Source organism: Miniopterus natalensis, chromosome 14 (genome assembly GCF_054644295.1).
Source record: "Miniopterus natalensis isolate mMinNat1 chromosome 14, mMinNat1.hap1, whole genome shotgun sequence".
NCBI classification, from domain to species: domain Eukaryota; kingdom Metazoa; phylum Chordata; class Mammalia; order Chiroptera; family Miniopteridae; genus Miniopterus; species Miniopterus natalensis.
This window is the reverse complement of record NC_142094.1, coordinates 6,351,839-6,369,187: the sequence shown is the minus strand read 5'-3', so window position 1 is coordinate 6,369,187 and position 17,349 is coordinate 6,351,839. Positions and strand designations below refer to the sequence as shown.

The following is a 17,349-nucleotide window of genomic DNA, read 5'->3' as shown; positions in this document are numbered from 1 at the left end:
TGGCAGCCACTGGCCAGACGTGGCTCTTGAGCACTTGAAACCCTGCTAGTGTGGCTGAGGAACTGGGTGTGATTTTATTTCATTTAATGACTCTAAGTGTGCATTTCAGTAGCCCATGTGGTGAGTGGCTGCTGTGTCAGGCAGCCAGGTCGAGGAAGAAGGCATCGTGGGTACTGGTTGTGTGCTGCTGCGTGCCTGGCACAGGAGCTGGTTGGCATGGATGGCTGCTTGGTGCTGAGATGCTCAAGCTTATAGTCAGCAGCTGTGAGCTGTGCTGTGCTCAGGGGAGGGAGGGGCGGGGCTGACACCAGCCGTGAGTTGTTCTAGTTGGGGGGTTCCCCCCCTGGTTGCACTTCTGCTCCCTGAGCCATTTCTGCAGCCTGCCTGGCATTGCCCTCTGACCAGCAGAGAGGCTCTGGAGAGCCTCTTCAAACTATTCTTTTGAGAGGCCCTGGGGCTACAGGTCCCCAGGGGCAGATGCGGGGGTTGCATGGCTCTCTGGGAATCTAAGGGTGTGTTGGAAGCATGGGTACTGGGGCAGGCACAGGGCACTGTGTGGTCTTCTGTCATCACCTTCCTTCACTTGGCAGCTTTGGGTGAAGAAGGCCCATCCTGCTGCCTGGTGCCTTCTCTCTGAGTCAGTGGGCAGAGCAACACTGAGCTTGCTGTGCTCTGCCAGGCAAGCTTCCCAGGAGCCAGACTGCCTTGGATGATGCTGGCTGAGGTCATGGCTACGCTGGAACACGGGGGCCACTGGCTTGAATGTCAGTCATGTGTTTGCTGTCTCCAGGTGGGCTCTGGTTGGGGTGCTGCCGTGCCCTCCCCGTGGATCATGAGATGGGTTTTCTGGGCCTCCCAGGTGCAGGCCTCTAAGCATAAGCAGGTAGAACCTTCAAGAATGTGGTTCCTCACAGTCCTGTGAAAATGTTAGTCAGTGACTTTGTCTCCAGTTGACAGGTGAGCAAAACGAGGCCCGAAGTGGATGTGTGATTTGCCTGAGTGTTTTCAGAACGATACTGTGTTCGAAGTGTGGAGTCCATGGCAGGTCTCAGAACCTATTATCAAGGCTCTCCCCTGGGGTGGGGAATGGGGCCTGTGCACAGGACGCCCAGGGCTCTGCCTCCTCCTTCCCTGTCTGTGCTTCTCCATGACTCCTCTCCTCATGTTCAGCTGGGACTAGACTTGCTGCTGAGACAGGCAGCCCAGGGCCCCCCTGCAGCACTCTGCAGTGCCTGCTGAGACAGGGAACCCGCAGCACTCTGTAGTGCCTGGCACCTGGGGCTCTGGAAGTTTGTGGAATGGTCATGGAGTGAACGTTTGGGAGAGAATCTCGTTGGGGAAAAACCTGGTTGAATTAGCACTGTTTGCTCTGATTTGATTCTTGGGCCAGTGTATGCTGTGGCAGCCGTGGTGCCCAGGGCCAGGAGAGTGCAGCTTTGAGACCTGGGCAGGCCCAGAGTGTCCTTTGGAGGGCATGGCTTAGGTGTGGGTCTTGTCTTTGGGAGCTGGGATGCAGATATGGGCCAGATGAAGGAACCATCCCAGGCTTTGAAAAAGTGGCTTATGGTTGAGACTTTGGGTTGCACGTGACAGAAATCCAGGTGAACTTGACTTCGGCTTATGGAGCTGGAAAGTCCAGAGAGACAGGCTTCAGACACAGGTGGACCCAGACGCCCACGTGAGGTCACTGAGGCCAGGTCTCCCTCTGGGGCCTGCTTGCCTCTGTGTTGGCTCCTTTCTTGGGCAGATCTCTCTTTGGGGAAGCAGGTAGCCTTTATAGGGTGGCTGCTGAGAGAAGAGTTGGGCTCTGGCCCTCACAAGAGGAGGCTTCTCCTGCTTCTCTCCTGCCCTGGGCTCACATCCTGCTCTCACAGTAACCACGGGGGAAAGAGCAGGCCTCTCTCCCAGGTGCTGTACCAAAGTGCCAAGATGGCACTCGGTGGACCATTCTGGACCATCTGCTCACCTGTTGGACTTGGGAGAAGAGTCACCCCAGCTGGAAGGAGAGTCAAGGGGTGTTTCATCCAGGAAAGTCAGCTCCTGGGAACAAGACAGGGCCCCAAGCCTCAGATATGGGGTGTAAGGCAGGGACTGAGGCTGGGCCTGCTTCATTCAGGGCAGCCAGTGGCCTTTGATCACCACTGAGGGTTAAGGGGCCTCCACCGTGGGGAGCAGAGGGAGCAGGAGGGAGCCGGAGGGAGCCAGGGACCAGGACCAGGGACCACAGCACATGTAGCCACAAGGAGAGAACTGCCAGGACTTTCACTTCCATTGGGTGAAAGCAATAGGGAGAGGCAGGGAGGTTATTGTGAGGGCACTTTCTGGCCACAGAACCTGTGGGATGGCAGAAAGTCCCCCCCATAGTGCAAGACACACCTGGGGCTGTATGCTGGTGAGGGTGTTGGGACTTGATCCGTGTCTTCCAAACTCTATTCAGTGGACCACTGAGGTAGACTTGAGCACTCACTTCTGGTGGTGGCCTCTGCTGGGTGGGGAATGTTGGAGTTAGACCTCCCACGGTCCCTTTCCACTTAAAGATGTTCTCTCCCCCTCCTCTTCTCCCACCACTCAGATATCCGTGGTCTCCAAAGCTTTCTGGACCAGGCCTCTCGACTGGGCCTTGATGTCTCTTTACAAAAGGTGGACAAGAACATCAGCCACGTGTTCACCAGCTTGTTCACCACGATGAAGACGGAGGAGCTGAATCGCTACCGGGACACACTACGCCGTGCCATCCTGCTGCTCAGCCCACAGGGGGCCCACTCCTTCATCAATGAGGTAGGTGGTGGCCCGTGGCCACAGGAGTGGCTGCACACATGGCTCGGGTGGGCTGCGGGCATAGTCTGCTTGTCGTGCGTGGCCGAAATGTGGGAACCCGTGGGTGCTGGGATGACAGCACACGGCAGGAAGGGGGAGATGGAGCGCAACTTGGCCCTTGACTAGCCCCCAACACATGGCCCAAGACTTGCCCAGGTGCTGGGAGGTGGGGGGCAGCTGGTGAGAGCCTGTGTACAGGTCACTGCCAGAGATTTCGGAGCAAAACTCAGGCTGCTATTATTTTTTTCTTTTTAATTTTCCTCTCTTTGTTGACAAGTGTAAGCCTCTAGGGATAAAATAAATTCCCAGCTCTCTGCAGAGGTGGACAGCTCTGCCTTGGGTTTGTCAGCACCTGGAGGAAGTGTTGGTTGCATGTAACATGTAGCGATACGCGGTGTATACGGTGTGTACGTGTTTAGTTTTTTGGTGCCTGGGCTAATCAGTGCTTTTTTTAAGCACCCATATGAGGGGTTAGGACCTTCTCATGAAGACAGGGCTCACGCCTTTAACAAAAATCCGTTAATTTTAAGACAGACAACTAGAAATGCTCTGTGAGCTGGCTAGTTGGTGCCAGTCCTGGTGGCCTAATCGTAGAGAGATGACAGCTGGAGTTGTGGGCTTCTCTGTGGCCTGGGTTGGTTTAGGGGCAGGGGACATGCTGGGGTATAGTATGCTGGGGAGCAGGGGCAGACTGAAGGGGTGCTGGGTGGTGACGGTCCCTGTGGTTCCCCTCCCGCCCGTCACCTTGCCGGCTCTCTCTGACTGAAAGTAAAGTGAAGTGAAAGGCAGAAGTTATGCTAATTCCCTGTGATGTCCTCTGCTTGCTTAGTATGCCTCCCCTCGAGTTAATTATTACTCAGAAGCTGCCTCACATATCAGGAGCCAGCACGACGGCTGCCGGAGAGAGTGAGTTTGGAATGTGTGATGCGGCGCAGTTGGCCACAGCCCTGCTCTCCCGCTGGTCGGGCGCGGGTGGCGCTGGTGGTCAGCCCGGCTGCCACGTCCTGTGGGCACTCGTGTTTGCACCAGCGCACATCTCCTGTGTGAGGGCCCTCGCCGGGCCGGCAGCCCAGGCATTCTCAGGGTGGCCCCAGCAGAGTCTGCTCGTAGGGACGCGTTTCTCCTGGCTCAGTCCCCAGCCAGACCTGGCGCCCGTAATTCTGCCGTCAGCCGGCTCCCTCTTTTCTCGCCAGTCCCTCGCCTCCTCTCCTTACTGCCTCTCCTCCTTGTTCCTGCTCTGCAGTTAGGCCTGGAAGTGGGAGGAACGTGGTTTGAGAGGGATACAATTTGGGGCAAGCCCCGGCTCCCCCTACTCATGGCCTTGGGCAACGTGCCTCACCTTTGTGACCTCAGTGTCTTCATCTGTCACATAGAGATGACAGAGGTGACAGATGCGGTAAGCGTGTGGCATGTGGCTTCCCAGGCACCCGTTCATTTCACTGTGCACGTTCATCACAGCCTTTCCGGAGAATCCAGCCGTCCTCTGTCCCTAGGCCCTGAGGATTCAACAGTAACCAAGGGTGGCCCAGAGATGCTACTTCCAAGTGGCGCCTTATGCGAACTCCCCCCGTGCTGGGTGCGCTTGGCTGGCTTTGGCCGGCTGCCTCCTCCTTCCCCAGCACCGCGAGTGCAAAGCCTTGCTCGGTGCTGCGCAGCTGGGGGGCCCTGGGGTGGCCGCCTGGGCAGGAGTGGCTGGAGACTGTGGGGAAAGACAGCACCGGGGCTTCACCGCTGTCAGCTCCATCTGGTCAGAGTCTTGGTCTCTGGTCCCATGCGCCTGCCACTGGGCGTAGGGTGCCATCATTTTTGGGGTGCCCACCATAGCCATCCTCTAAGCCCCCCCTTTACAAATGAGGCACCTGAAGCTGAAGAAATTAAAGGACCTGTGTAGGGTCATGTAAGTCTTCACCAGGAGATTGGACAGGATTCAAGTCCAAATCTGACCCTCTCGAGGCCCCACTGCCCTGCTGCTGGGATGGCCACAGGAACCACAAGGCATTGCAGTGAGCATAGTGGGCAAAGAGGGCTATGCTGGCCTCATGGGAGAAAGTATGGTCCAGGGTCTGCCAGAGGCTGTTACGGTGTTTATGCTGAAAGAACTTCAGTGCGTCTACTGAGTGCATAAGGGAAGGAATCTGGACCCTGGAGGTGAACATGGCCTGTATGACCTTGTGGCTGGCTAGGCCTGGGGAAGCCATCCCAGCAGGAAAGCTTTGTCCACTACCGGAATGCATTGCTTCTACACTGACACAGCCTCTTCTTTGTTGTGACAAGGAAGGACAATAGTCACAGGGGTGACCCACTGCCAGGAGATGCCCTGAATTTTATGAAACTCAAAACACTGTTACGGGCAGGAATGCCTCACCACCCACTGCCATTGAGGACATGTACTCGTGCCCAATCAGGGCAGCCGGTGACTGTGGAGAAGATGGGTATGCAACCTCCTGGCTGTAGCTGCTCCCCTTCCCCACTGGAAAAGCCAGGCTGACGGGAGTGAGGGAGGAAGATGGCTTTGCTGGAACCTTTCATATTTTGCTACATGCGAATGGTTAGGAAGGTTGACTCTTAACACTGTCATTAGTGACAGATTCTGCATGACATGACTTGGCTGCCTGGGACCACCAGGCTGTCCATGGCCTATACTGGGGGCTGCTGCTTCTCCAAGCATCCAGGACATATCCATTAATTGTGGAGGGCTTGGCCTGGGGGCCCATTCACCACCAGCTGGTCTGTGATCCCACTTCATGGGGGATACCCTTGCTGGGCCCACAGGTTTGGGAAGCCTAGACTTGGTGGTGGGTGGAAGGGTGGGAGGGTGCAATAGGCTGAGGTATTGGGGCCTGCCTGGGGGGCCCTGTGGGATCCTGTAACAGCCCCCCTCCAGATCCCCTTTCCTTCCATTGCTCAGTCTTTATTCCACACCCCTTCCCTGAGGTCTTTTCATCACAGTCTTCACAGCTGCACATCAGTGCACTATCTTTAGAAGGCCCCCTTGGGGAGACTGAGCTCAGGGGTGGCAGCTATCTGGTCTTGTGACTGCAGATCTGGAGCCCACCCTGGGTAGCCCTTGGGGCTGGTGATGGCACAGGCCATGGAGGGAACTCTTGCACCAGCAGGAAGGCTGCCCTGCTCTGGGGTGGACCCTGAGGTGTCTGGTGCTGCAGTCAGGAGCCCTCTACCTGGGGAGGGAGTGAAGCCTTTGTCCTGAGTGACCTCAGCGCTTCTCTGGACTGCTGGCTGCTAAGGGAGGCTTCTGGGGGTAGTGACACCACCAATGGTGCTCTGTTCTCATGTAGCCTGTCAGCTGAACCCCAGCCTGGGCAAGTGGGGATGTGGGTGTTCTCTCTTCGCTCTAGGGCTGTGGAATTCCTGAGGTGCCCAAGGGGATAGCTGCTGGGAGGGGCCAAGGGCAGAGGCCGTGCTCCTGGCAAGCTGCCCATGGATGCTGGAGTTGTCTCTGTTCTGGAGGAGCTTATGGATTCCTTCTTTCATTTCTCCAGCATGCAGTGAGCCCCGTGCTGTGCCAGACTCGGTGCTGGACACAGGCTATTGTCCTGCCCTCGTGGTGCTCCTAGCTAGGTGGGAGGACAGAGGTGTAAACAGAGTCCTCTGCCTGTGAAACAGGTGTGACCAGGTCCAGTGAGAGCACCGAGGACGGGAGTGTGAGTCATGCTTCCTGGGGTAGGTGACACTGTGGCTGGGTCTGCAGGAATGAACCTTCATTAGTCCCATAGCCAAGGTGGGTAGGAGAGAGGGGCCAGAGAGCACAGTGTTCAGAGGCCTGCGCGTGGTGGCTTGCAGCAGTGGGTGTTTGGGTTGCGATGTGCTGGGGGCTGAGGCTGGGGAGCCAGCAGGAAGGGTCTCCCTAGGCAAGGGTAGGGAATCTGAATTTCAGGACTGGTTTGTTCCTGGGGTCCTTTTTGGGGTCTTTGGAGTTTACACCTGCAGCCCACTCCATAGCCACAGCCCAGCACTGTTGGGGCTGTGTATGTCTACTGTCCTCCAGTTCCGGTGGGTGGGGAGATCTCCAGTGCACAGTCGATTTTGGCCCTGGGCTTCATCTCATCTTTCTGGAGGAGATTCCATCTGTCAGTTGTCCATCCATCCATCCATCCATCCATCCATCCATCCATCCATCCATCCATTTGTTCACACATGCATCCCCCAGCCACCCAATCATCCATTCGTCTGATAGGAACTGGGTTCTTGTGATAGACCAGGAGGAACTATATCAAGGGCTAGCTGTGGACACCAAGGTTCCCCACACTCCACGGCCACAGTCTTTCTGGCCATCCTTTGCAGTGGCCTGCCAGAACACCTCGGCTCTCATCCACTGAGCCTCCTCTGGCATGTGCTGGGGACTCCAGGACTCTGTCCTTTCAACTCTCATTTGTTATTTCTGTGCTGCCGCAGCCTCCCTCTTTCTTTTTGTAACCTCTTTATTTCCTCCTCTCTTCTCTCCTCCCACCTCTTTTGTTTCACTGGAAAGAGTAGAAAAGTTAGCTATTTTAAGCCATTTTAAGTGATAGTTGCAGCGGGTGGCATTTACCTGCACAGCGACAGGTACCCGTGATCTCTTCCTGCAGCGAAAGGGGTGGGAGAGAACACGGGGGGACTGGCCTGTTGCTGGGACAGCTCTCCCTTGTTCTGGGAGTGGGGGTCAGCTGTCACCAGGCTGGGAAGAGTAGGTGGATGTGAAGGGACAGAGGTGGAAAGGGTACTCCCAGCAGCCCTTCCCACCACTGCCCAGACTGGCTTCCCAGGCGAGGAGTGTGCTGGAGGCAACTGAGTCCTTTCTAGAAGCACAGCCTGGATTAACTCCTGGCTTATGGTCACTGCTTCTTAGAATTTGCTGCAGTGAGTGATTTGCTCCCACAATCCGAGTATAAAAACTGTGCTTTTTAATACATTTGTAGCAAAGGTAAATTAAGTAATCTCAATGTTCTGCTGTCCCACATGATATATGCAAATATTTCTCACTCCACCACGGTCTTTAGCAGATGACTTCATCACTCCGAGCTAGGATAATTCTGTGCTATTTAAGTATCATTTACCAGAATATTTTAAATTGCTAATTAATTATAGAAGATTAATTTTTAAATGTGGCCCCGCATTTGCATTTAATTATATCCTACTGTTTGCGGATTTTAAAGCCTTAGTACTTTAGCAAAAGTGCTACCAGTCTGAGAAATCCATTTTTGTTCCCCTTTAGAAACTCTTAGAAATGAGATCATGAGGCAGGGCTGTTCTCTAGCATCTGTTCCAGCAGGTCTGGGCTCTGGGCTCTCGGGGCAGCCAGCTCCTGGGGCAGCCAGCTCTCAGGGCCTGGCTGGGATGGGGACAGGATCAGGGAACTGTTCTTCCAGGATCCGTGTCTGAGATCCACATGGCCAGTCTCCTTCTGTCTCCACACTCCTCTCATCCTTCTGAAACCCCCCACAGGGAAGCCACTGTGGGCTCCCGCCCTGGGCACCAGCCGCTGTGTGTCCCAGCCCGCCGCCCCTTCTCCCCGACGACACCCTCACATCCTGGGTGTCCGCTGCGCCCTGCGTACACGCCGTTGCCACCCCAGGCCAGGGCCGCACAGCGCCGCTCCTTGTGCTCAGGCCACCCGCTCGTGCCTCCCACCCATGGCACCTGGGAGTGTGTGACAGCAGGAGCTGGCATGTGCTCATTGCCTGTTTGGGTGTGTGGTGGATGGTTGGCAGGCGGATGGAGTCCAGGAGCTGTGACCTCTGCCCAGCGGGCAGACTGGACACATTCTGAACTAAGCAGCCAAGCAGGGACACTCGACTGCTCCAAGTATTTAATATTTGATTTTTTTTTATACTCACATGAGAATATGTTTTTATTGATTTGAGAGAGAGAGACCGAGAGGGAGGGAGGGACAAAGAGCAAGAAAGCGCGCACGCACGAGAGAAGCAGCATCCGGCGGTCGCCCCGATGCAGCCCCGACCAGGGCTCTACCCCCAGCCCCTTCTTCTGGTGAATGGGACCTGCGACCCACCTGGCCCAGGTTAACATTTGACTTTTTGATATTTCAAAGGCGCATCCAAGCCCTCATCAAGGGAAATCCCGATCGTTGCTGGACCTTCTGGTGCTTGTTTGGTTATTGTTTCAATTTCCAGTCGTATCTGGAGCTGTGCCACCCCGTTCACGAGCTCAGGGGTGAGCAGGGCCTCACTGGGCTGTCTGAGAGGCCTGTCGGCTCCTTCCGGGTCACAGAGGGGTTGTGAACCTGAGCGTGCCTGGGGACAGCTGGTGTTCGTCCCTTCCTGTATGGGCCATCCGATGGTCAGCAGTGTCAGTGCCTCCCTGCAGGAGTCTCTGAGGCCTATTAGCAGGAAGCCCCTTTGGCTGGGAGGCAGCTGGCATGAGAAAGGGATGTTCTCAAAGGGAAGCAGCCTGCAGCAGCCAGATGACTCAGTTGCCCTTTCTGCTCCTGGATCCCCAAGGGTGTTCAGCCTGGGGAGCCTCCCTGAGGTGGCGAGTCAGCCAATTTGTTTTTTTTTTTTTTTTTTTTTAAGCTTTGAGAAAATTTAATTGATTAGAAGTTTATGCCCATCACTCTTGATCGAAGGGCTGGGTGGGGAGCCCAGTGGGGAAGCAGCAGAACTCCCCAGCACCACAGGAAGCCAGAAATCTGGGGGTGTGAAGAGAGGCAGAGGTAAGGCAAGGTAAACCAAACTGGCCCAGATGCATCTCAGAGAAGCCTGTGCCATGCAGCCTACATCTGGTGCCACCCCCTGCACGCTCCTAAGTGGAGCCCTTGATTGGTGCCAGCAGGACTTGACCTTGGCCACCTGTGTCCAAGCCACCACTCAACTTGGAGAGGGGAAGGCCTCTGCATCAACTAGCCGGTGCTGTGTAACAAGCCACCCATAGTGGAGTGCTGGGAACGAAACGTTTGTTGTTGCTCATGAGTCCTGTCAGCAGACCTGGGCAGGACTCACTGACCTTGCCTGGACTTGCTGGTGCATCTGTGGTCTGCTGGCCACTCAGTGGGGGCTGGCTGGTTAGGATGGCGGTGGGCTGGCTGTAAGCTGGGGTGATGGGCTGGCCGGCTACAGCCTGTCATCACCAGGCACACTAATCAGCATGCAGCCCATACTTACTCATGTGGCAGCAGCAGTTCCAAGAGCAGGTGTAAGTGCTCAAGGCCTCCGAGGCGTGGCTCACACCTGTGCATCACCACTGCTTGCTCAACTTTGGGGCGAGTGGTGAGGAGGGGGATGCTGAGCAGGGAGAGATGAACTGACCTTTATTTACCCAACTCCCTTATTTAGACCCATTAACTCGCCTAATCTTCCCAACAGGGCTGGAAGCCAAGGGCTGTTCAGAGCACTGGGGCCTGGGGGATTCAGGGATTTGCTCCAGTAAAGGACAGAGCTGGGAGGCAGATGCAGATGCCTTGCCTCAAAGCTGTGCTGTTTCCCACTAATGCCATTAGCAGGAGGAAGCTTACTGCCCTCTCGGATCCAGGAGCCTATCGCCTCCCGCAGCCTGATGAAGGACGGACTCACAGACATTGCCCCGAGGAGCAGGAGGGATGGGGAAGGCGGACTGGATGCTTCTGAGAACTCACCCGCGGAATGAGGGGCAGACCTCTCTCTCATCACGGTCCTGTGTCCACCAGCACACCTCACCTGCAGAGAGCGTGGGGGTGGGCAGACTGCTGGCACCTCTGTCCCTGGCAACTGGAAGAGCAGCTTCCAAAGGGCCCTCTGGTCACCAGTGAGTCTGAGGACATGTTCTGTAACCCTTTGGTGGTATGGTCAGTGGGCAAGAAGGGGCAGAGTTCCAGCCCTGGCCCAGCTCCTATCCCACCTCCTCACTGTGTGGCCCTCTCAGCTCTGCTTCCCCATCTGTATAGGGGAGTTCATGATACTTGGCTCATAGATTACCCTAAGAATTAAGCACAGGAGCATTCTGGGGTGCAGGTCTCCCCTTCCCTCTCTCACAGCGTCTAACACAGAGCTGGCACCCAGAAGGTGCCCTGTGACTATTGTGTGAATGGGGAGATGAGTGAGTCTTAGAAAATGTAAAGATATGGGGCACTGAGGGCCCTGAGAAAAACAGAAAATTTGTGGCTTTGGGCAAGGCCAGTATCCAGGTTTTGAAATGTGCTAGTGGTTGACATCAGGGATGCTCACAGTGGCCTGCTGTTGGCTGACTGGAGGAGAGAAGCGGGCATGGGTGATGGACTGCTAACAGGCATGTCTGGTGACATCTCTCGGCTGTTTGCTGGGTAGGAGTGGTGTGGGCCTCCCTCCCGCACATCTTCAGTATTGTGACCATGAGTGACATCAGGGAGGAAGCAAGGGTCAGGTGGTCCATGATCAGAGCCATGGGCACCAGGGAGGAAGGAGCTGCTCTGGAGACCAGTGTGCAGGTGAGAGAAAAGAAGAGATGAAGCAGAACATCGCAGGAAATGTGTTCCAGGAGAAACATGCGGGCCTCTTCCAGCCCCACCTGCAGAGCGCTGGGGAGCCGGGGGCTGGGCAGGTATTGGGCTCGTACCACACAGGAGCGGCAGGGCCCCAGCACGTTAACTGCACTGATGAGAGCAGCGGAAGACCCGAGCGGGTCCTCTCCTCTCTGCCCTCCCCCTGGGCTCTCAGACACCTGACGGGACACGATGGTGCTTCTTCAGGGGCCAGGGCTACTGGCAGCACAGAGCAAGGGAATGGCCTTTGGAGCAAATAGACACAGTCACATCCCAGCTCACTCTGGGTGCCATCTTTTTAGCCTGTTTGCTGGTCTGTAAACTGGAATAATAATACTCTCCCCAGGTCTGTGAATGGTGTTTGGCTGAGATTCAGAACCAGCCTGGGCTGTTGGGTCAGGGCAGAAGTACCCCTGGCTCAGAAGAGCACTGCTGTGACCAGGCTGACGGAGGGTGGACCTGCACTCACTCCCTGCTGCCAGTTCCTGCCCGGGGCTGGCATAGCCCCCAGAGCCATGTGAGGTGGGGGCAAGACTAGCAAAGAGTGAAAAAGTGCTTGTGGCCCTCAGCCAGCCCAGCTGGGACTGGGGACTGGACTCTTGTGACAGCGCTTGGCTGGAGAGAACATTAGAGTCCATGGGAGATGGGGGAGGAGAGGGCATCTCAGTGCCTGTTAGGCTGCTGATGCTGGCCCAGGAGCAGGGTGAGAGTGCTCAGGGCACCTCCCCTCCTGGCTTACTGGCTGGCAGGAGCAGGCACAGCTCCCACTGGCTTCTCAGGACTGCTGGTGGCTGGGCTGATGGAAGTAGGGGAAGAGCTGGTGCTTTCTGGCTGCAGAATTGCGTTTCACACAAGCAGAACCCGCTCAGGTGGCCAGCCACAACCAAGATAGAGGGTCCTGTCCCCTGACCCCATGCACTGGGGCCTTGGGGGACAAAGAAATGAACTCTGCCTCTGAAGAGCTACCAGCTTAAATAGAAAAGCCACACACGGAGGCCTGGGTGCCCAGCTGCCAGCGCCCAGTTGGAGTCAGCTCTGTGCCTGGCGCCGCAGGGTGGGACAGGGCGCTGCACGTTTGCTGTTGTCTTGCTGCCCTGCAGTAGTCAGGTGGGTGCATCCAACCCAGGCCACTGGGTGGACCACCCTGGATCATTCTTTAACGTGGGCTTCGGAGACAGCCAGAGGTCAGAGAAGGGTTAGAGTCGCCCTCTGGAATTCCTGCCTGTCCGAAAGCCAGACATGCCGGCAGGGATGTTAAAGTGCAGAGCAGGAAAGCTGGGCTGTGAGGACAGCACACTGCAGCTGCGGGGCCTGGAACGCGTGTCCCCCTCTGACGGCCGCTCAGACTTCAGTGAGGGCCTGGAGTGGCCGCTGCTTCCTTTCTCAAAGCAGCCAGAAATCTGGACTGGACTGTGAAGTCTCTTAACTTTTAAGTGTTGGCAACTGTCTATAGAGTTTGTGAGCTCTGCCTTGGCCAGTCTGCCTGTGGCAAGGCTGATAAGGCTTTGGGCAGCTAAGTGACAGTGTCTGACTTATTGCTTATGCACTGTCCACTTGAGCGTGTTAAATATGGAAACGGTGCGAAGAGAGCCTGCCCAGCGTTCCCAGGTCCTTCTCACTGAGAATTAGTAATCATACTCAGTGTCGTGCTCCCGAGAGTTCCTGTTTCTTTCCTGGATCCTCCAGGTCCTACCCCATTTCCTGTGCATTCACTTTTCTTGACCTTGCTGACCTGCCTTACGATCTTTGTATTTGCAGGAAGTTCTCAGTCCTCTTACCTGCCATTGCTCCGGGTCCATGTGAAATGCTAACCAAGCTTGTGGAGGTGAACTCTTGGTTAGAAGGTCACTGGTATGGTGCTACTGCCAGTTCCTGCCTGGGGCTGGCAGTTTCCCATCCTGGGTCTCATAGCTTTCTGGGGCCCACAGAGCTGCTGAGCTGATCTGGAGCTGGGAAATTCCTAAAAGCCTGGCTGATGCCCTTGACGATGCATCGAGGCTGAGCATTTGCTCTGTGTAGCTCTTTCTGAGCACTGTGGAAGCTACTGAGAGGTGAGTTGGTCCCCGCCTGCAAGTGAGATATGGTTTAGAGAAACATGGCAGTAAATACCTGAACTCAGCCCAGCCCAGGCTCCCCTGGGATGCTGCAGCTCGTATTACTGACTGGAGGCCACTTGCCTCTCCAGGTCTCAGTTTGCTTGTCTTCAAATGGGTCAAATGTTAATCTGAGCAACTATTAGGGTTTCAGGCCCTGTTCTAGGTTTTGGGGATGTAGAGTGACTGAGTCCGACAAGGTCCATGACTGCAAAGAGCTGACATTCTAGTGGGGTCAAGGGGCAGACACTAATCAAATAAGTGAATAAGCCCCAAGTAATTCAGGTAGTGATAACATTCATGAGGAACAATAAAGCCAGGTCAGAAGAGAATGGTTTGGTGGGGGTGCTGTTTTAGATGTGGTGGTCAGGGATGGAGGGGGTGTTTGTGGAGAGACCAGAAGGATATGATGGAGCCTGTCAAGCAAGACCTGGCTGCAGAGCAATTTCAGCAGATGGAATAGCATGTGCAAAGGGCCTGAGGTTGGAATGAACTCGGCATGCTGAAGGGTGAGTGAGGCAGAGCCAGCACAGGGGAGAAAGGAGAAGATGGTGGGAGGTGAATGTGGGAGGTCCTGGTGGGAGATGGAAGACTCTGAGGTCCACTGTAGGATTTTGGACTTGCTTTCAGTCTAATGGGAAGTCATTGGAGTTTTGTGAGCAGGCCAGTGGCATAATTTGGAAAGGGACCAGGTGGACACATCATCTCTGCCACTCTTTGACTCTGTGGCAGGGATGGGGACCATCTGGCCCCGGGTGGTATACAGCTCATGAAATCATTTGGTTTGGCCCTGCCAAGGCAATTGCAGGCGGGACTCGAAATTCAATAAACCTAGGAGCTTTTTTCATAGCTAATTTTTCCGTTGATAATTTTGTATGGCCCACAAATGATGTTATAAATATCCAAATGGCCCCTGGCAGGAAAAAAGTTCCCCACCCCTGCTCTATGGGAAGTAGCTTAGGGAAGTGGAAATTCTAAGGGGAAGGTCATTCATAGTTGTCAGGCCACAGGGAGCTCATGCATGTGGGGCTGAGTGGGGTTACCCCGGGGAGGTGCTCCCCTCTGTACCCTCTGTCTTCAGGACCACAAGCCTCCCTTCCCCTGGTGAGCAGCCTCCTTCTGAGGTCCCCTCCTGGGCTCTTGGTGTGGGAAATCAGACAGCCTCTGCTCTGTGTCTCACCAAGGGAGTTCTCAGGAGTGAGCCTCCTGGCAGCCATCCCTGGCAGCTTCCTGAGAGCAGCAAGTAATCAGGCTACAGAGCTTTGCTTTCGCTGATGTGTGTGCAGATGGGCCTGCTCGCTGCTGGGAGGGCCGAGACGCCCTGTGCAGTGCCATCACCCCACTTCTCTTCACCAGGGGACTTAGGGGAGCAGTGGCAGCACAGCCCGCCACACAGCTCTCCACGGTCTCCGAGCGAGGCAGGCAGGCCTGGCGCTGGTCAGTACAGGCGCTGCACCTTCTGTTTGTTTGCATTGGTGCCAAGGTGTCAAGGTGCCAAGGTGAACAGATTTGGGCTGTACTGTCTATTTGTCTACATGCATGTATGTCACTGGGGGAGGGCAGAGTTGGCTCATGCATCCTGCCTTTGTCCGCCGGCCTCCACGCTGGCACTTTGAACCTGTATAAGTCCCCATGTCCCCCATAGTGCCCCCCTGTGTGGTGGGAGACAGTGATGCAGGATCCCGCTTCACCCCATTTTATACTTCGTTGCTCCCAACCATTCCCCCTCCACTCTCAGCATCACCCATAGGTCCCTGGTCCTGACTCTGGGGATTGGGCTGCAGCTTTCCTCTTAGGCAGGGTGGATGTGGGTGTTACTCCCTTCTGCTGTGACTTGGTGTGTTGCAGCCCTCATTCCTGCCACTCATTCCAGATCCCCAGGGACTTGCAGTATTGGGGAGGGGCCTGGCAGGCCTGGAATCATGCATGGCCAGAATCATTACATTACTTGATTCATAACCGAAGCAGTTGCCTGGTGCCTCCCCAGAGTTGGGTGTCTTTGAGCCTTTCCTATGAAGCCTGGGTCCCTTGGCTCTGCTGCCACAAGGCCCATTTATAGACTCGGACTTGACCACTGCCCAGGCCCACGGGGGGGGCACAGAGCTGCAGCAGGCAGGGCCCAACCACTCCAGGCTGGTTGTGCCTGTCTCCCACCCACCCCGCTGCCCTGTTCCACCTCCAGCTGGGGTCTGTGTCTGCGCAGGCCCTGTGGAGTGTCCACAGGGTCAGTCCCATCAGGGCCTCGGCTATAGCTGAAATGTAATAGGAGACCACAGAAGCAAATAAAATGTGTGTGGGGGGGGACTTTTTCTGTGGGATGGAGAACACTATTTGCACATTTAATTTGGTGGCCAGTTAAAGAAAACATGATTTCTTTCTGTGAGGGACAGTGTCCTTTAAATCTGCTAGTTTTAGTTTCCAAAAGAAAGGAGGTTTCATAAGAGCTAGCTGGGCTCCCAGATGCACTCCAGAGCTGGGGAGAGGCTGAGCAGATTCCAGCCCCTGGGCTGTGCCTGTGCTTCCAGTTGTCTGGTGTCTCTGCTTATGAGGAGAGAGCTGCACCCAAGGTTGCCGCCTGCCCTGGACACACAGAGCAAACACATCCCTGGCTCATTACTAGCTCTAAGTGAGTGTGCAGGGAACAGTCCTGCTTCTTCAACAAGGTCAATTGAGAGGCCTTGGCATGTAGCACATGGGATCTGTCCTCAGGTGGGGGACAGGGGGGCAACAGAAAGAGCAAGGGCTTGGGAGGTGCACAGCTGGGCTCACTCTTTGACTCTGGGTCCACTGGTGAGATAGGGAAGCCCACCCCTGCCCACCCCAGGACTGGTGATGTTTAAATGAGACCATGTGAAGATGCCCAGCATTGCCTGGCCTGGAGTAGGTGATTAGTAAAGGCCTGCGCCCTGTTCCTCCCATGACACAGGCTTCCTCAGGCCTGATGTTCTGCCCAGAGCCAAGCTAGGCTATTGTCCCCACTCCTACTTTCAAGATACAGAGACTGAGGTACTGCAGGGTTGTTTTGGGGGGCCCTGGGTCTCCAGTGGAATATTCCTAAAGCAACTCAGGGTGAGGAGCAAGGGGTAGGTTTAAGGGGAGAGGAGCCAGAGCAGGTGACTGTGCGTGGCCCTGGAGTTTGTGCACTTGAGGTTGGACTCTTAGCACTGCCCTTTGTCTGGTGGCTGTGAGCAAGTTATAATGGTTCTCTAAACCTTTGTTTTCTTATCTCTAGGCTGGAGATGATGATGGTGGTGATGCTGTTGATGGTGATGATGCTGCTGCTGTTGGTGGTGATGGTGGTGATGCTGTTGGTGATGATGGTGATGATGCTGTTTGTGGTGATGATGGTGGTGATGATGGTGATGTCGGTGGTGATGATGGTGATGATGGTGGTGATGATGGTGGTAATGATGATGCTCTTGGTGGTGGTGGTGGTGATGATGCTGGTGGTGATGGTGGTGATGGTGTTGGTGATGATGGTGATGATGGTGGTGATGATGCTGGTGATGCTGTTGGTGATGTTGGTGATGATGGTGGTGATGGTGGTGGTGGTGATAATGATGGTGGTGATGGTGGTGATGATGGTGATGCTGTTGGTGGTGATGGTGGTGATGCTGTTGGTGATGTTGGTGATGATGGTGGTGATGGTGGTGGTGGTGATAATGATGGTGGTGATGGTGGTGATGATGGTGATGCTGTTGGTGGTGATGGTGGTGATGATGGTGATGCTGTTGGTGGTGATGGTGGTGATGATGTTGGTGATGATGGTGGTGGTGGTGGTGGTGGTAGTGATGGTGATGATGTTGGTGATGATGGTGATGCTGTTGGTGGTGATGGTGGTGATGATGTTGGTGATGATGGTGGTGAGGTGGTGGTGATGATGGTGATGGTGGTGATGATGGTGATGATGGTGATGCTGTTGGTGGTGGTGGTGGTGATGATGGTAATGTTGGTGGTGATGGTAATGATGGTGATGCTGTTGGTGGTGATGGT

The 17,349-nt window shown here is 55.3% G+C and overlaps 1 protein-coding gene across 1 annotated transcript in view; it reads left to right on the top strand.

Moving 5' to 3' along the window:
• GRID1 (glutamate ionotropic receptor delta type subunit 1) overlaps positions 1–17,349 on the top strand; it is a 618,720-nt gene that overhangs the window by 198,821 nt on the left and 402,550 nt on the right. The window contains exon 4 of the mRNA XM_087824100.1: positions 2,573–2,778. Within this exon, the coding sequence (XP_087680226.1) occupies positions 2,573–2,778 (206 nt within the window). The remainder of the gene's footprint in view (positions 1–2,572; positions 2,779–17,349) is intronic.